The sequence below is a fragment of the Canis lupus genome, chromosome 19 (genome assembly GCF_003254725.2).
Source record: "Canis lupus dingo isolate Sandy chromosome 19, ASM325472v2, whole genome shotgun sequence".
Classification (NCBI taxonomy): Eukaryota; Metazoa; Chordata; class Mammalia; order Carnivora; family Canidae; genus Canis; species Canis lupus.
Window position 1 is genome coordinate 47,150,759 of NC_064261.1, and position 20,720 is coordinate 47,171,478.

Sequence of the window (20,720 nt, forward strand, 5' to 3'; positions counted from 1 at the left end):
AAATGAATATCTGTGAGATCCATGAATTTTGAAAATCACCTGCAATTTTTTAATCTGCTTGATCTATCATCATCCTAGTTTAATACTAGCAGTGGAAGTTGGATGAGAAGCCAATTCCCTCACCATAAATCTGGAGATCCCATTTCACATTTAGTAATTATCCTTTTATTTAATGGGGAAGAAGAAAAGGCATTTTTAAATACTTTCTGCCAACAATTATTCATTTTATAAAAATTTGACAAGATGAATAATGTATTTGCTTTCTCAAGATGGCATTTCTCCAAGGCTTCTACCTTCCTGAAATGGGCTGCAAATCAGTCCAGTGGGAGAAAATTGGATCATCTGATCCATTCAGATATGGATACCTAGGTAGAAAAACCCAGGTATATCACAGAATCATTGGTGGAAGGAATGCGGGAGCCACTGACCAATCATTTTTCTTTCATAGAGGAAGAAATAGAGAATTTGAGCATCACAGAGTAAATGACAGAACAAGGGCTTAAACCCAGGTCTTCTGACCCTACAGTCATGTATCTTTCCATTATACTTTATTGCAGGTATCTGGTAGGATATAAGTAAAAGGCGTGTCCATTTTCTAGTCTTTGGAGCTTTTGGATTAAATATCAATGTTTACTAATTATTAATATGTAAGTTATATATAGTGCAGTATATATTTATATGCATGTGAAGTATAAATGTCGGTATAAATGATAAATATATGTATCACATATTATATCTAATTATATAACTCCTAATAGTTTGTACATCCAGGACATCAGTGGCATAAACCACACAATATAGTTATACAGAATATAGTTAGGGTGATAAAACTCAAAACTTTTGTTCTAATCTCTTGTAATTCCTTCCAGAGTTCTGAATAATCATCCTTTCCCTGGACCCACAGCTCTCACCCTTCACCCCTCAGCTCTAGACTAACACCTTTCCCATAGGGCAATAGGCCTTAATGACTAAGAGGGGAGAAAGACAATAACCAAGATTCATTTGGCAAGAATGGTTTGAAGCAGGAGGCAAGGGGTCAGCCAGAGATAGGCTCAGTCTATCTCGTGATCCAGTCCTGCCACCATCAAAGTCTGAGTCTCCCTGATATAATAATCTGCAGTACTTCTTTCTGCTTACCACTTGTAGGCTACATTTATATGAGTGACTATATAATATCCGTATCCTCTACTGGATATTAAGTTCCCAAAGGACAATGACCAGGTCTGCTTGCTTTCCACTATACCCTTAGCCCTTAGCAAACAGAAAGTGTTCAACACTCTGTTGATTCAATAAACCAAAAAACTCTTCGGCAATGGCCTTGACAATTTCTTGAACTTGTCCAAGACCTTTATTATTATCAACCACAAATAATCACCCCTTCCTACCACTAATTACTACTTACTCTAATGGAGAGAACTGGATGCACAAATTCTATCACCACCTAAAATATAACAGGTGGCATCTTATTGTATTCAAATTGTCGCACCTCTTCTAAGGAAAATAGTTCTGCCAGCAGCCCTACTGAGGGGTTTAGAAGCCACAGGCAACTAACTATCTTCTCTAGCCTTTCCAGACACTACAAGAATATTTAACACAAGGACAGTCAAGTCTGTGACCTGGAAGGATTCAACTGGTTTAATCATTAGACAGGCATATTTTTCTTGGTCAGAAGCACTATCTTGCTACCCTACATTGGCTTCCATGCCAAATTTTAACTCAGACTTGGATTATGCAAGATAATTATAAATATACACACCAAATGAGTTTAAAATAAAATGACTAACAGATTCTTAACTATACTGGCGCTAGTGAGTCTCGCTCTAACATCTCTTAAGAACTTAATCCATCTTAACTAAATAAAAAATTGTTGAGAAGTTTCCCTCTCCAAGTGGGAGGCACATATCACATTTTCAGTTAATTTTGAAACAGAAATAGCAGGGTGACTCTAACACACAAACATTCTCCACGTCCTATTTGAAGTGCTGCAACCCAAGCAAACATGGGTGGTATTCCCTTGATGGGTTGAAATAAATGTCACCAAGTATAAAGTTCTGGATTTACTCACTTCCACTGAAAACTGAAAAGGACATAATCTCACAAATCAATCTATTTATCAGTGAGGGAAATCAACTTTCAAGAAATACAAAATCTTAACAGCTCAGGGGGCAAAAGAGTATCAGGTATACACTTGGGAGAAGAAAGAGAAATTTCTGGAGGGCTGAAGGGCTAGAAATAGATATATTTAAAAGAACCGACGTTAGACACCCTTAATATTTTTAATACTCCCTTTATATTAGCAGAAGTCACCCTGCAATGACAGATTCACTTAAATGGTGTTAGGAAGTGTGAGGGAAAGCCAGTATTAGAATTTGTCCTTAAAGATCCACATCAGTAAAACCATGCCTTAACGACGTATCAACTAAAATGTTTGGTGACACTTTTCTCATCTCCAAAGTTCCACCTAATTATAGAAATTTATTTATTAGAAGTAAAATTAGTTAAAAGTATATTTTCTTCTATTTATGCATTGCAGCAGTCTTTTTCTAGCTGCCATGTATTTTTCAAGAATCTGCCAGTGGCCTAAGACATTTTACTGATGGTTTAAGAAGCCAACACTAGAAAAACTGGATAGATTCTAGAGATCATTAGTGATAAATTTTAAAAAGCCCAGAAACCCAGTTTAGACCAGGGCTGAGTAAGTCTGGGGCTAAGAGATGTGGTAATGAGAGCTGTATCACTATTTTTAAATATCACAAGGGGCATATTATTAGCTATCCACTATTATAAGAAAAAGAGTCAGTCTGATAATAATAGACTGGAATTTTTAAATCCTGAAGATATTTAGGATTGAGATTGTTGAGTAAAGAAAAGACATACACAGGCAACAGTGTATTATTTCTAGAAGGTCTACTATTCTCCATAGTTTCTACAGAGGAAGCGCAGGCTTGCCCATATCATCTGACACACAAGTTTCCACTGAATAAAAGATAAGTAGCAATAGCTCAAAGTTTCCTGATTGGAGCAAGCACTATGACTTTTATCTACTTAGTGGCCTTGTCTGTCACTATTATCTCTTTATCACCTGGTTTTTCAAGGAGACATTCCAATGATATAAATATTTTGTCTAATGAAGCAGGGACCCTACAGTACAGAATATTCTCTACAAACTACCCAAAGCCATACTCTGCATCCTCATCATCTCTTAAGGAAGTAATTTCACACTTTGCAAACAGTGTGTTCAAACAGAGTAAGGTTGCTTAGGAGTTAATTAATTCCCCCTTGCATCTCTATCCAGCATGTATATGCACCATATCTGGGACCGTTAAGTCTCTCTACTGGATTAATTAGCATTCACAGTTAACAAACAGCCTCAATCACTGTAGAGAGAGATTATAACTTAAACTCGTAAAACTAGGTACATAATATCTTGCATTCCATATAACAGTTGCTCAAATGATCTTAGCAGAACTGAAGTAAAGAAATACTTATTCCCCCTTCATTACTCTTGTCCATTGTTCTAACGTCCCTTGCCCCCGCCTTACCTCCGAACTTAACTTGCAAGGACTAGATTGAAAATACCAGATAAACTCCTGCACATTGCACAGAGTAAATCCCTGCCAGGCACAATGTCACCTCTCCGAGGAGTACTTGCATGATACAAAGGAGCAACAGGTGATGGCAAAATCTCAGCCATCTGCAGAAGGGATGAGAATAGTTTGTGAATTAAAAGGATCTTTCTCAAGCCCTGAAGGCTGCCATCAACTCTACCAATGTACGAGGCTGGATTTGCTTTGAGGTATCAAAATGTCCTATCACACTTGAATGTAATACAAAAAGCCCAAAAACTGTGCCTATCTTTGGATGCAATAATGCTACTTCTAAGAATTAACCACGGAAATTATCAAGGATCTTTACTGAAGTCCTTGCCCCAAATTGAAAGCTACCAAAATGTCCAACAACTAGGAATTTCATAGTTAAATGATCAATGATCAAAAATCGTAACAAGAACATTTGTTGGCATGGGAAAATGTTTCCACCCTTGCATGACTGCATGCTATGAATACGTAAAAACATATAATGAAATGAGTATAGAAACGTGAGCGAGAATGCACATGCACACAGGTAGGCATAAATAATCATTTATGGTACAACTGTAGGTGATTTTGGTTTTCTCTTCAGGTTTCATTTTATTCTTCAAGTTAACTTCACCAAATGTTTCAACTTGCACTTAAAAGAAACTACAAATTTTTCCTAACTTTAGGAAGGCGGCCAAATTGTTTGAAATAACAAACTACTTCCCAATTACTGAAGGCTTACTCCCCTCCAGAAGCTTGCTGGGGGTTTTCAAATTATTCTAACTACTATTGTTATAAAGAAACTTAAAAAACTAATCAGCAAGGGTTAAACTAATGGGGCTAGAGCTATTCACAAACACTATAATTCGGTTTTGCAAATATTGCTTGTCTAACGCATGAAATAAAAGTAATACCCGGTTAATTTTTTAAAGTACGTGAATTATTAAATAATTGTAAACAGATCAAGGTTTTATTATCCATAAGGAATCTAGAGCTGGCACTTTTGACAGAGTGTGTTAGAAACTAAAATACTATTTTAGTACTTAGAGTTTTGAATAGGAACATTCATTGTGCAAACTCAGTTTTAAAGTTCAAATAAAATGTCAAAATTAATTTGTGCCCTGAATAATTAGATACAGGTCTTGAAATAAGGGGAAATATTTAATTAAGGTGAATAAAATTGAAAAGAACTTCTAGTTTCACATTTAATCTCCAAAGTGTCTGTATTAAAAAAGTAGAAACCTGTTATTGTGTAATCATCCATATGTGCTACACATGTTAAAAGGAGGGACTGATTGCATAGTCAACTACTACAGATGCAATCTTTTAATTTTAAAAGACTGTCTCCTTTCATAATCTCTCAGAGTTTTCCTATATTTATTGCATTTATATTCATCCAATAGGTGAATGGATACTCACTCAATAAATATTAACCCAATATCAACTCAGACTTAAAAGAGAAATATTTTGAAATGGAACCTCCAGGTCCTAGTACTTTTACAATTTAAATACCATGAAAACATGAAAATTTCAAGTGATAAGAAAGAATTATTCCTGGAATTGTTTTCCAGTGCAACAGTTTCATCATATTTCATTTTTAAAACCATCTACTTGGAAAAATTTAAGTTATAAACCTAGAGGGAAAACAACCTACCATTAAAAGTATAGAGACGATTAAGAACTAACCTCCAGGAAACACAGAAGTACTAACAAAAACATGAAATACCTAACTGCAACAATTAGGGGCAAGTTTATCAATTCATCTCTTTTTAAATGGACACTAAGAACACACCTATCAACATATAACTTTCCATATTTTAAAATTAGCACGAATTTGATATGAAAAAGAAATCCTAATCTTAGGAAAGCACCATGTGGCATTTTTTAACTTTATGGCCACTTTGTTGACTCTCTGTCCCAGAGCAGATCACCTCCAGCATTAGTACTCTGACCTTACAGAAAAGTGACAGATAAAGTTTATGGTGAGAAAAAATGAGTTTTTATAGGTTTCCAAAAGGGAATTCTTATGACACTAAAAGCCATATAATAATATTGATTTGATAACCAACTTTTTTACAGCCAAATTACAGACTTAAGATTTCTGGAAAAATATCCAAGTGAATTTGCAGTAAAATACAATAAAATAGAGACTTGGGCTCATGACAGTCTAGGATCTCTTCACAAACCTTAAATATGCATATAAAATAATGTTTTAAGCCAGATCTTCTTTAAAGTTTTCAGTGTTCCAAGATTTACCTTTTACATTGGAACTGACTGACCCACCCTCCTAACCATTTATCTGACAACTCTAAGTTCTCACCTTTCTGAGTAAATAATTTCCATGCCTCTTTCTAGTTTCTTCCTGTCTTAAAGGCAAATGTACAGTGTACAGAAATGAGGATGATTTTCCTGGAAAATCATCCTCAAAAATCAATTAGAATATTCAAAATATTCCATTCTCACAAATGAAAGTAAGTTGCTTGCTGAAATGACAGTCTTCCATTTCACTGCCTTAAAAATTAAGCTGGCATGGATAATAAAAGTGTTTTCTGACTGGATATGCTTGGCATTCAAATATTTTTAAAACAAAAACTAATCCATAATTAGATTTCACAGGAGCAATCTATAGAAAATAGAATTTGTTTTTATTTTTCTGAGAGCAATACTAAAGATTTGATATTATAAAAGTTATAACAACAATACCAGTGCTTGCATAAATGTGTAAACAAACTGGTACTTCCGTGATTATTATCCTTTTCAGTCTGATCTTTACCATTCATTTAGCAAATATTACTGTGCCTACTATGTGCCCAACATTGTTCCAGGGGCTTGTGGATAAATTAGGTGACAAAACAAATGTTCCTGTTATCACAGGAAATGTCTTTCTAATTGTAGTAAAAAGACCATCGTCGAGTTGACGTCCATCAGAAGGGCTGCAGGTGCTATAAAAAAAATAGCACAGGGTAATACAGGATAAGTCTTGCCAAGGCTTGGGGCTAGGAAAGGGTGGTATTTTATATAGGATTGTCAAAGAACACCTCGCCGACGAGATGACATCTAAACAGAAACCAGAAGAGGACGGGAGCTAAACAGATCTGGATCTAAAGCTTTCCAGGCAGCAAGCACAGCAAGATCCTGAGATGAACATGCTTGACATGTTCAGAGAGGAAGAAGGTCTGTGACTGCAAAGCTTAAACAAATTTGCTTTATTTAATAAGCATTTATTGAATGGTTGCATTTTAAAAGTTATTCCAAGTGTTTTGTGATATCAAGATGACCCAAATATAGTTTCTACCTCAGAGCTGGATGTAATTAAAATACAGAGTGATAAAACATCTGAGTGGGTCTCAAAAAGGGACCAGGAGCAAGTTCTACTTGAAGACAACGAACCAAGAAGCCAGAAAGAAAGTACAGAGGGCCAAGACCCCCCACTATAAGGAGGAGCTGAAGAACTGTGCAGAAAACTCTTGGCTCCCTCAACAACCACCCAATCCCTTTCTCCTTTTACTTTCTTCTGGAATCCAGGCTGAAATAACTCATCTGCCAGGTGGCATGTCCCACAGTATTCCAATCTGACACAGGTGGAAAGAAGGCTCAAAATTGAAAGTGGGGCAGCCCGGGTGGCTCAGTGGTTTAGCACCACCTTCAGCCCAGGGCATGATCCTGGAGTCCCAGGATCAAATCCCACATCAGGCTCCCTGTGTGGAGCCTGCTTCTCCCTCTGCCTATGTCTCTGCCCCTCTGTTTCTCTCATGAATAAATAAAATCTTAAAAAAAAAAAATTGAAAGCGCCCTCTATAATGTAGGAGCCAGGACACTGCTGCACAACTCGCCAAATCAACAACCCACAGGGCTTTTAGCTGACCTCCCTGGGACCTTGGATATCAGGTCCTCCTCCCCAGACCTTGTGCCCCCAGCCTCCCTCATCATCTCCAACCTCAATTAGGCCTCTGCTTCTGACTGTCCTCCCTATATGCCACTACATTTCACCTTGTCTCCATTCTTCTGAGACTTTTAGATACCTTATGTCATTCCTCTACTCAAATACCTATAAGGCTATGTGGGGTTATTTTTCTACAGAAGAGAAAATAATACTTAACAAGAAATAAGACCCCTAACAATTTGGTTCCAAGCTATTTAGCCTCAATTCCTGTCACTCTCACAGACACACCATGTACCCAATGTTTTTTAAAACATTCCATACACATTTCCACCTCCGAACACTGTTACTGCATTCCTCTTCCCAGAACCCTTTCACTTTTACCACCTGTCAGACTCCTACATATATTTCAAGACTGCATTCAAATTCCATCTCATCTACAAAAGCTTAAGTCAACTGCTCATCCATATTTAGCCAGTCAGAAGCAATTATTCCTTGCTCTGTGGTACCACCAAACTTGGCTTCCACCCCATTTAGAGCAGTTGCCACAATCCTACCTATACTATAGTGATATAGTATATAAGTGTGTCTGTCTGCCCAACCAGATGTCACTTCCTTGGCAGCAAAGTTTGTGCATAATTTATATCCATTCATAATCCAACAGAGTGCCTTATACACAATAGGCACTCAATTAATGTACTCTTGAATTCTCATCAATAGGCTACAGTAAGTCTTCACTTTATGAGAGAGAAGGAAAATTTTCCTGGATTAAAGATTACAACAACATCATCGAGTGAATTTTCCAGGCGTTACCACTGCTTTTAGTTATTCAAGTAAGTTATGAATCACTAGAGAAATTACTGAATAAGAAGATAATGACAACAAAAAATTAACTATGAGTGCTCATAAGGCAGCATAAAATTAAATTAAAGTGGAATGGGGAAATGTAAAGCATTAAGCTACCTGTATTAGGAAGCATTACCAAGGGAAACTAAAACAGTTCGTTTAACAGAATTGTAGTTCCTATGATGCACCAGATACTATAGTGATGGTGGAGAACACAAAGGTGAAAAAAGGGTAGAACATAATTTTTCAAGTGCAGAGTGTTGGCCCATAAATTATTCCCTCCAAAAGTATGACCAGAAGAGCAGCTTGAAGGCCAAAACAGACTATCAATACCCATTCTGAGTCCAAATCTAGGAAACTATCTTGCCTATATTATGATTATGTAGGAACTCTCTCCCCAGGACTCCTTCTGAATGTTAAAAGCTCTTCCTTTATTTTCAGTGACTATAAACTGCTCAGATAGAAAATTTAAGTTCCAGATACTTGAATACATTCCCTGCTTGGAGATAAGTTCTATCCATGCACAGGTTGTTTTAGTAATTAAGGTACCAGCAACTCTGCCACCATGAATGAAAAAAGGAGGAATTTATTAAAATGGTGCTATATAGGGAATGTTGTATGGGAAATAGTGGATAGTTGTTTTCTTTGTCCTCTGAGGCCAAAATAACACAAACAGAATGGAAATATAACAAAAGGAATTTAAGTTAGGCATTGGACGAGTTGTGAGACACTGAGTCACACAATCAAGGTACACTCAGCCATTTCTTCTGCAGATTTCGAATTAAGAGGTAGCCTGCTTTCCTCTAAGATAGTTCACAAAGCAAGCAGATATAAAAATGACTTCTTAGGGTTTCTTGTAGACGTGTTTTTCTATTGTAAGTTACTATTTGCATATGTCTTGGAAAAACAGGAAGCTGTCACTCTAAGAATTAAGAGAAATACCCCAAATGCCATCTGCAATAAAATGTGATATGGTGTGCTCTTGGCTATAAGGCTACCAAGGATCTAATAATTCCTTCTTGCAAATTAAGATCTATAATATAAATTATCAAATTACCCAATTGCCATGTTAATAAGTTCAAACTGTTTCTTTCTCCAAAAACCAGATCTTAATATATGACAATTGCAAGACAGCCTTATTTAAACAATAGTCTATGCAAAAAGTTAAAAATAAATTATATTTATATTTACTCATGGAATAATGCACTCCAACAAAAGCACTAGTACTAAGTCATTTTGAGGATTTTCCTATAATCTTTGTATCTGAATATCTTCCACTCAAAACAACTTTGACAATTTGATGTTCCCTTAGCAAAAACAAGTAAGTCAGTAAAATGTAGTCCAGACCCAGCAACTGCACTATTAGGTATTTATCCAAAGGATAAAAACAGTGATTCAAAGGGGCATCTGTACCGCAATGTTTATAGCAGCAATGTCCACAATAGCCAAAATATGGAAAGAGCCCAGATGCCCTTCAACAGATGAATGGATAAAGAAGCTGTGGTATATATATTCAATGGAATATTACTCAACCATCAAAAAGAATGAAATCTTGTCATTTGCAATGATGTAGACAGAACTAGAGCATATTACGCTAAGCAAAATAAGTCATTCAGAAAAAGACAAATGTCATATGCGGAATTTAAGAAACAAAACAGATGAACATAGTGGAAGAGAAGGAAAAATAGGATGAAAACAGAAAGAGAAATAAACCACAAGAGACTCTTAACTCTAGGAAGAAACCGAGGGTTGCTGGAGAGGAGGTGAGTGGGGGGATGGGGTAACTGAGTGATCAACATTAAGGAGGCACATTATGTAATGAGCAGTGAGTGTTATAGGCAACTGACAAATCACTAAACTCTACCCCTGAAACTAATAATACACTCTATGTTAACTAAATTGAATTTAAATTTAAAAAATAAAAAGAGGAGCAACAACAAAAAAAATAATAAAATGTAGTCCATAACCTTTTACAAGTTAAAAATACTACTGTATCCTTTATATGCATAAATGATTTATACCAATAATAGTACAAATATATTTCTTAATAGTCATCCATTCATTTATTCACCACGGGTTAACTGAGGGTCCTTATGCAGGCACTGTGCTAAAAGTAAAGACACCAAGACGACCCAATTATAGTTCCTGTCGTCTGACATAGAAATAACATTACAAAACCAAAACATATGTACTTGATGTCCAAAGGGAACCAGCAACAAACTACTATATACACCAAGTACCCAGAAAGTTCAAAGGTTCAAGCAACTAATTTATACAAAAGAATTGAGAACTATGGCACATAACTTTGGGACAGCCCACTCGATATGCACTCCGATTCTTCTTCTCCCTGCCTTCCTCCAAAATAGAAACAAAATGGCTGTAATACTTTTTCTCTCATGCTAGAGGTAGTTTACGTGACACACTTTCGGCCCAGGAGATATCTCCAGTGAGCAGACAATCCTTTCCGAAAAAAGAGAAGGGGGGAGAGAGAGAGGAAAGTGCTTCTGAGCATCCTTCACTTCTCCTCCTGCTTGAAGGTAAGCACAATTTCTGGGGGTATAAGTCATCTGTGAAATAAAAGGCAAAAATTACATGCTAAGGATGAGGGAGGAGATGCTACCTGGGTCCCCAGTGGCATCAGTTATCTGTGAACTAACTGCCTCCAGACTTCTTATGACACGAGACCAATAAAACTCTTCCTCATTTCAGTCACATTCAGTTAAGATCTTCTAATACCTGGAGCCAGAGGCATTTTTACCATTAAAAAGAAGCTGCAGCAAAGAGGAGTTATTTGAGTTAGACTATCTAATTCGATTAAGGCTATGATCTAGTTCTTCCTAGCTAAAAGAAATAAAAACAATTTTAAATTTGCATTTCTACAATCTTCAGTAGTATATATTACTCAGATAAGCATGGTCTAATTCCTCCACATGAATCCATTTGTTGCATAGTCATTACAGGATTTGTATTTCTCTTCCTAACTGATCCTCAAACCCGTAAAATAACATTTTTTTTATAGTGTGGTATGTATCACTCACGAACACAACATACACACACAAACAAATAGCCAAAGGTTAGGAAGAAAGGAAGAAAGAAAGAGAACAGGGAGAGAGAAGGAAAGAGGAACCTAGCTCATTTCAAAGTATAAACTATGTTTTCAATTGTGTGAGCACTTTAGAAAGCAGCTTCTGATTAAACGAAAGACCACAAGATAACAATATTTTTTAAATAGGAAAAACTTCCTCTGCAACTTGAAATCAGTTACTGTTTTTAAATTTTTTTCAAAATTGAAAAAATCTATATCCCAAAAATATGTTGTATCCAATTTACCATCAGTACTATTAAATTATTGTGCTATTCCACTTAATGTCTAGTAAGCTCCTTAAGGTAATTCCCTCTGTAAGGTTTCTGTTGGACAGATTTTGAATGTGTACCATTCTTGGAATAATTTCAATCACAGAGAGCTGGAAAGATTCATTAATTTCAATCACCATCAGCTCCATAAGCCACATATACTTTTTCTGCCTTTTTTGTTAAACTATATTTCACTGCGGCCATTCAAAAGGAAATTACACATTCCAATAACATTTGAGTTCCTCTCAGTTACCCTTTCAGTGGTTCAGGGTAATGATAGAGTAAAGAATCATGCTCTTCACAGGCTCTCCTTTTTCTCCTCCCTCATTTGGTAGAATTTCAGCTTCAAATCTCTTGTGCCAAAAAGCAATGGGTAATGTCTAATGCTCTTCTCTAACAGTAGCTTACTTTGGAGGGAAGGGGAGTGTGAGTCAGGAGAAATCATCTCATTCCCAGCTTTTAAAGAGTCTTAGCATATGGGATAAGCAATCTCTTATCCCATTTTCCTAAAATAGAATTATGGAACCATAATAGGTCAAGTGGGGAGGGGGACTGGTGGGGGGATGAAAAGGAATGAGAAACTTTTCAATAATCTCTGCGTAGGGGTAATGGTTAAAAGGGTGAAATTACTGAAAATTCTATCCCTAAATTCTCACTGAAATCAGTCAAAAGAAAAACCTATATATTCATAAAACCTGGGGTTTATATGTTTTTTTGCATTACTCCTAGGTAGAAGCTTCCTCTGTAAAACAGATAAGAGCAACATTCCCTTCTTCATGAGACTACAAGAATGACATAAATAAGGATAATAAGTATAGTCAGATAACACGAATTCCTTCATTTAAAAACCAGCATTCAAAGGCAATCTTGTACAATCCATGTGAACTCAAAGCATATTCAGAGAATGACAAGCCTCCTTTGTTTATATCATCTCAACTTCAATTTCATCTGCAGTTATCTCCTTTAAAACAAGTATTTCTGGGGCCCTTACATGATATGAAGTCCTTTTTCTCGGGCCCATTTTTATTTGGTTATCTTTTTAGGTGCACTAAAGATTGAGTTTACAATAAACTGAACAGACAGCGTACAAAAGGCTTTTAGAACTATACCATATGGTCCAGGGAAGGGAACAATCTGGACGATCCCCATTTCAATCTGCAAGCTTGTCCACCTCTATAACACATTATACCACTGTAATAAAATATTAAGATGGAAACGTAAAAGCGAAAATAGTCTATCTTTAGCATTACCAGGCAACCGCACTTCTGAGAATTTACTGATAAACTTAATAAACATTTACTTTAATTTATATTCTGGAATTTTGGTATGCAACACCAGGCATAGAAACCTAGGCCACTATTCACTAGAAACAATATTTCGGCAGGGATATGTGTGGGTATTCAACTTATGCTTCAGAAATTTGGAAGGAAAAAGAAAACAAAACACTTTTACAGGGGGCATATTGGCAGGGGCTGATGTAACAGATGACACATTCTTGGAAATCAAATAAAAGCAATAGGGAAATACCCATTGCTGCCTGGTGAAGGCCTAATCACATGGACACAGCTGGAACCAATGTAGATCATTCATTAATAAAACTGTATTGTAGTAGCCACTTTTTGATGCATTTCAATTGCTGCTGTAGCCAAATCTCTGTATTTCTTTGTTTGCTTGTTTGTTGAATTTCTTTGTTTTAATGGGAAATACGGGAAGATTTAGGGCAGAGGAAAAAGAAAACACACACACACACACTCCTGCTCTCATGCTAAAAACGACACTAGCTCAAAAAGCTAAATGTCACTTTACCTTGCAATGTACTTACACTATCAGCAGCTTAAAATATGCAGTGTAAACCTGAAAAGGGGGAACTCATATGGTACTATGGATAAAAAAGTGAGCAGTGTGAGATGCCACAGAAAACATATGACATACTCGTGACAGTAGTCTACGGAATGATAATATGTTGGGCAGGGGGAATTAAAATGTATCAAAAATGAGGGGAAAATCAAACAACTGAATTAGCACATACACTTTCATGCAACACTCTGTAATGAAATTTAACACTGAAGTGTGTACCATGTGCGTGAGGAAAAATGACTAATACTTTTGACCACATAAACTTAGAAATCAGTATTTGTTATTACGTGTTACCAACAATTGATAACAAACAAAATATTCAAACCACCTACCCAGGAGTCATATTCAAAACCTGTGCAGATATTCAAATGAAAAAAAACACCACTCATAATTACAAACATATTTAATATAATAAAATGAAATCCTAGTTAAAATAAGAAATTTAGTATTTATCCAACTTTGTTGGCATCCCTCAAAAAACCTATTTTTCCATGTCACTACAAATATAATGATTAAGTTACTATACAGTAACTCCTACAAACTGTGTAACATCAAACTATAGATATAGAATCTTTGATGTGTTCTGAATTAAACAAAACTGTAGAATTTATTACTTACAAAAATGAAAAACTCAATAGCATTTACCAAAACAAACAAACAAACAAACAAAACCAACCAACAAACAAAAAAATACAACTGCTCAAACACTCAAAACATTACAGGTCTTAAATATATTTCTACTATGCCTCTGTGGATAGTTAGAATAAACAAATAAATACATCAATTCCTGCTGCAATTCCTAAATCACTGAAAGATACGTTCCTACCGCAGAAAAGACAAAGGGCTTAATTGGAATAAAAATTATACCACTGGAGAAAACGTATTTAAAGTCGATGCATAGCATTTAATATGCAGTGAACATTATTGAATGGATGTGAACATAGAGAGTAAGTTTTTGGTCTCTATTATCACACCTTGGTACAGAGGATTCAAGACAGTCGCGCACTTCATTGGACCAAGAGAAGAAAGTTTCACTAACTTCCCTTCTAAAAAATATCATAATTCTGAAACATTAAATATTGACCGAAAGACTTAATTGATATAACCTAACAGGCATCCTACCCAGATTCATCTTAGCTACTCTACTGAAATAGGTACTTAAATACAAGCTTAAAAAAACAGCATTGGGGGGAATGGAGAATTGTAGCATTTATTAACATGTGCATTATACATACAAAGCAATGTGAGCACTTGTTTGTTTTGTTAAATTAATGAGCCAATATGTTGCTGAACCTGTCTTGAGAACGAGAGAAAATAACAGGTGAGTTTATTTAATGCATAATTCTCCTATACCTGTTTTCCAAACCCTTTTCATGATTTTGAAGCATTTTCTAAATTAAAAATAAATCTCTAGGGAAGAAAAACAACTCTTATATTGTACAAGTTGATCTTAATGTATCCATAATAGATATATTTCCCCATGTATAGGGCATATAAAAATGCTTCACATTAATAATTCTAATAGGAAGCACTAATTTACTTTTTTTTTTGTTACATGTGTCACACTGTTACAAAAAATCATGAGTTTTCCTCCCAAAGTAATTTTTTATTGCCAAAAATCATTGACAATTTTTAAAAATAAAAATCAGTGAAAATAATATCCATCTCCTCGGAAAACATATTTTGCCTATTTAATTATTCTTATCTTGATTGCAAAACACTAATTTTTAAAATAGACCACTTGAAAGTCAGTCATTTGTTTTTGCTTAATACAACAGAAAACACATTTACATTTTGAGGAACATTCCACAAAATTTAACAGAATGCTTGCTAATAGTGAAAACCTAGTCTCCTGCTCAAGTTATCACTTAAAATCATAAAGCTATGTTTTCACACCCCTTGTAATAATAGGTCACTAGCCATTATTTAGAAAAAACTGAGAAACCTAAAAACACTGCGTTCTATCTTGCATTTTCATTGCAAAGGAAAAAATTTTAAATATACATCTTTATATTTCATGGAAGTTCACTTGCTCACCTGGCAACATTTATCAGACATTCAAAAAAATGAGTATTCAATCTGCAAAATCTATGAGCCGACCTTCAGTTTTAGACAAAAATAGAAAACAATGGGCAGACTTTTTGGTCTCAACAAGAGATACCTTGGCTTAAAAATCCATATTATACAAGCAAGTATCATTCAAGAGTTTCCATTCAAATAATAAGCCAAGAAGGAAGACAAGATTCCAACCCATCAAAAATACTATGTCAACATGACCAAAGTTAGCAATATTCAGAAGGGTTTTCTAAAAAGTGGCAAAAATGCAACCGTGAAGGAAATCTCTAGGAGCTGGCAGAGGGAAATCTAACACAAGCTTCTAGAAGGAACAATGCCATTTAGTAAACGTGGAGGTTGTGAGGAGAATGACGTTTCTATTTAAGAAATGCTTGCTTTGTTTTTTTACGATGGTGTTCTACATGAAGAAAGAGGAAAACGAAGGAAAAGAAATGGGATAAGGAGCAAAGACTACGGCTGCTTGCCTTCCTTCAGTGGTGCTGGGAGGGTAGACCCTCTCTCTGCCTTATGAAAACCACTGCCAGAACCAAGCTACACAAAACATTTTGGCTGCCAGCCTAGAACAGTGCCAGGCTGTTTTTTATTTCGTGCTAGACTCCCTCAATTGAGACAGTGTGGGATTGTCACTTTGATGCACATAGAGAACAAAGAATAATATAGTACGGGGTTGGGGGGTGGATTTTTTGCCCCTTAAAGTCAGGTTAGCATTTTGTTTTGTTTGACAAGTCTTGAAAAGACTCAAGAAACAAAAGTTATGCTGAAGAATCTATCAATTGCCTAAAGAAATTAGCTTGAGTGCAATATTGTCGGCAGTTGAAAGCCACATGAGAGATTAACAGTTTTTAAAACTCACACTTAAAAGGAGTCCAGGTTACATACTTACCTGCTTAAGAAGCCAGAGACCAAGAAATATGTGATTCCCAATCACATGATGTTATCTAAAATCTGACAGATGAAGGAAGGCCATAAAATTAGGCAAAAAAAGAACTAAGAAATGTTACAACTTTTAGGTGACTATTCAGAGGCAACTGTGTCAGCCGTTATTCTGACCTTGATTGCTCCAAAATTAAATAATCTGATTAAAAGACTATAACAGTAGAATCTGAATATTCTACTTTTATGACATTATAGGAAAAAAAGTGATAAATGATCAAAAATGTTTAAAGGATTAAACCACAAATCATCTAGAAAGTTCTCACAGACACAAACAGGAAAACCATCTCTTGTATCCTATTCAATTCTGTATTAAAAGCAAAACTAACATAAATGAGAAAGCCAAGTGTGTGCTGTTGGAAGCTTCAGCCAAATATACTACCTGAATCTGGTGACTAAACACACCAATAAGCCATTAGCTCCTAGAGGTCTGACCCTTTTCTCTCTAATGCACAAGATAAGTGGAGGTAGAAGTCCATTTTCTACAAACCAAATGAAAAGAAAAAATGAACTGTGACAAGCCCAGATCCCATGCTGGCATATTTTACACTAAGCTCAGCATCATCTAGAAGCAGTATGCTTCTCCCTGCCAATCAGGACAGGAAGAAAGTTGTGAAACTAATACAGCACTGATGAATAGCAGCAAAGGTCCACTAGTCCCTTCCTCCTGCCCATTTCCATGGAATCAGCTGTTAAAAGAAGACCAACGACTGTTACAGAAATAGCAAGAACTAAAGCACTTGCCTCACATGTTACAAACACAGGCGTGGAGTGTCACCACCTGAGCCTACCTAATTTCCAACAAAATGATCCCCTGCCCAGTTTTGCTCATGGCCACAGATTCTGACAGAAAGTCATGATCAGTGTTGGGAAAGGCGGTGGGAGAGTGAGAATGTGGAAAAGAAACCGAGGGAGAATGGTGGCCAAACTGCAAACAGTGCACAGTGCATGCTTCCCTGATTATTCAAATTAGTGCCGTGCACAACACTTGGGGAGGACAAAACCTGTAATACGGGTTTCAGGTACAATGATTTCCTCTGGGTGGCAAGGGCCGGTCTGCCATAGAATCGACAAATGCATTATTTTGCTCCTCAGTGTTCTCCTTTCACATTTCCTTCCTTTCGTCTGGGATATACCGTTGATGTTATTACTGCAGGGGACACTGATAGTTGTAGGCAAGTCATTCATGTCTTGCCAAGGTGGTCCAAAGAATGATGTCTGGCTGGCTTTAGTTCAACAAAGAATCTGACGCAAAACTGGAAAGTAAAAAGAATGAAAGGTGTAGAAGAAGCTAGATGATAATATGCTTTTTCTGTTTATTAATGATGCAGATGAAATAAGGGAAAAGCTAGAAAAAGCAGCCAAGCTGACTGAATTACAAAGAAAGATTAAAGGAGTTAAATGTGTATAACTTGGCTGACAACCAAGGAACAATATGAGAGCTGTCCACAACTCTCCAAAGTATATACATAAAAAGAAGAGCAGGGAATTTTTATCCACTATAGAAGTGTGAATATATGAAATAATAATGAGATAAAATTAAAATAAAGAAATCTGACTTCAAGCAGCAGACGAAGTGATCTGGCAAAACTTAAGAATGGCTGCTTCCTCCTCTTCAGAAATATTTATCATCTCACTGACCCATGCTGCAGTAGAGAAAGATGAGAGGAAATGGCTGCAGACTGACAGAGGACTGAATCGATGGAGAAATTAAAACAAAGTCCCATTTGCTTACCTGATGATCCAGATGTACTGATTTCTCTCTTCACATATATCCAATCTGACTGATGCAGAGGTACCTGTGAGATCAAAGGACATACGATGTTATCTTCAAAATAAGCCTAGCCTGCATTCTGAATCCTGACCTGGATAAGTTTACTTGAATGACTTAGTAGTCTGAGTACTGGATGTTCCAAGAAGGGGGGAGAACCTCCAAGGAGAGGGAGATGTTTTGAGTCTTAACCAATAAGAGCTTTTTCTTCCCCCTCAATCTTTCTATGGTTTCCCAAGTCAATTCTAACTCAAAAACAAGAAGAAGAAGAATTCAGATTCAAGGTCCTTAACCTTGGTACATGGATGAACTTTAGGAGTCTATGCCCTGAACCATATATGTAAAATTTGTGGGTTTATGTGAATGGATGTCTCTCTGGAGATAAGGTTAATAGTTTGTCAGTTTTGCAAAAAGTTCTATAATCCAGAAAAACTGTCATGAGCCTCTGCTGAGGACAGTTCAAGATCCCAGAGACAGGCTGGAATGCATATGGATGATCAGTCTGGTTCTGAGGGAAACAATGGAGGTACACAGACACTTCTGTATCTGGGGTGAATACCTTAAGAACACTAGTTTCTCAGGAGCATTATATCAGGTTCAAATTGTTACTTAACTTACACAGCCTTGTGTTCTCTGCAAGCCATGCACAGTGAAGAGAGCAAAATCCTACCATATACCCAAGGGTGAATATCGTGACTTTCCTGTTCTGTATATATTAAAGTCAGAACCCTCAGGTTCATCAATATTCACAGGCTCAAAAACTAACAGCAACTCACCCAAAAAGGACCCTATAAGACACACAATAAGGAAGGGCTAGCAAAGCAATAAGAAATGTGGCTCCCAAACAGTATCCATAGCAGAAAATCACAGGATTGCCAAGTGCATCTCTTAAAAGAATTATCTTAAAAAAAAAAAAAAATTCATGAGAGACACAGAGAAAGAGAGAGGCAGAGACACAGACAGAGGGAGAAGCGGGCTCCATGCAGGGAGCCCGATGTGGGACTCGATCCCGAGTCTTCAGGATCAGGCCCTGGGCTGAAGGTGGCACTAAACCACTGAGCCACCAGGGCTGCCCTAAAAGAATTATCTTAAACAGTAGTCACAGAGTCTGAATAACCCATATCAGAAAGAAATCAAGATGGAGAACCTTCCAGGCACCAACTCTGAATAAGACTAAAACATTCACAGCTGTAGAAGGAATCCTGAGCTGGAGTGTCACCAAAAGAGAAAAGGAAAAAAAAAAAAAAAAAATTTAAAGGCTAAAAAAGATAAGGGAAAGGCTGAGAAGACATAAGTCGAGTAAAAAGGAGAAAACAAAACAAAACTTTTGAGATGACTTATTACAAATAATGATCTTGTAGGATATCTTCTTGAAAAATAATTTATTTTGACATTCACCCCTGAGCATCTACCAGGCATTGCCCTGATTGTTAGGAATTCAGCAGTGAACAAGACAGGAGTTTAATTTTGGGAAGGGGAGGAAGGATGCAGGGGGACATATACATCAGCAATCTCATTTCAATACATGATATGAAAGAAATAAGATGATGTGACCGAGGCATAGGAGAATGGCCTACATCTATATAGTACGTCACAGGGATGTTCACTCCAATTCTCAAAGTTAGTCAGGGTCTTAGGGAATGGAGACTGAGCAAGGACCATAGGGACAGCTAATCCAACCTCTTCATTTCAGAGACGAGGACAGGAGAGCTATTCTGGAAGACAAAGTATCACAACCTCATTATCTCCAAACATCAAAACACATACACCTAGACTGAGTTATGATTTTATGATACACTCTCTGCCTTGAGAGGAGAAAGCCTGAGAACAAGTAACTAAACAGCATTTCTGAATCTTTTAGAAAACTGGCAGATGTTGTGCACTTTGTAACCTTAAGATGTAACACAGAACCACATACTATCCAAATTCTTGGCAGGTTCCATTCTGTTGTTTTCTTTTCTTTTCTTTTCTTTTCTTTTCTTTTCTTTTCTTTTCTTTTCTTTCTTTTTTTTTTTTTTTTTTCAAATCATTTTTCTCTTCTACAGACAAATTTGATCAATTTCTGCTGTTAAAGAAGGCAGGCAGTGTAGAGACATGATAGCCAACTTCCAAAACGGCCCCCAAATCCTCACCCCATGAAATTCATGACTTTTGTAGTTCTTTCTCACTGCATGAAGTTTGCTTTGAACAAAACCAGAATGCCCTGGAACTGATGGTTTCTTGACTTCTGAGGCTAGGTCCTAAAAAGTATTACAGCTAGCTCCTTGCTCTACTGGATCGCTCATTTGGTAAAGTCAGTTCCACATCATGAGAACAAACAGCTCTATGGAGCAGTCCACATAGCTTCTTGCCAAATAGCCAGAATCAACTAAACAGGTGGATCACCCAGGCTGCTCAAATCTTCAGGTGACTGTTGCCCTGGGTCAAT

General features: G+C 36.6%; 1 protein-coding gene across 14 annotated transcripts in view; it reads right to left on the reverse strand.

Annotated features, from left to right (window-relative positions):
• Positions 1-20,720, reverse strand: part of GTDC1 (glycosyltransferase like domain containing 1) — a 393,447-nt gene that overhangs the window by 277,558 nt on the left and 95,169 nt on the right. For 11 of the 14 annotated variants that reach the window (XR_003129487.3, XM_035702025.2, XM_049097090.1 and 8 more), the window contains one exon: positions 18,257-18,320. Coding sequence is in view for 9 of the 14 variants with exons in the window: in XM_035702025.2 (XP_035557918.1) it covers positions 18,257-18,320 (64 nt within the window). In the remaining 5 variants the exon portion in view is untranslated. Of the gene's footprint in view, positions 1-17,525; positions 17,778-18,256; positions 18,321-20,720 lie in introns of those variants that run through there. The other 3 variants (XM_035702029.2, XM_049097088.1, XM_049097089.1) reach the window with 3 other exon arrangements.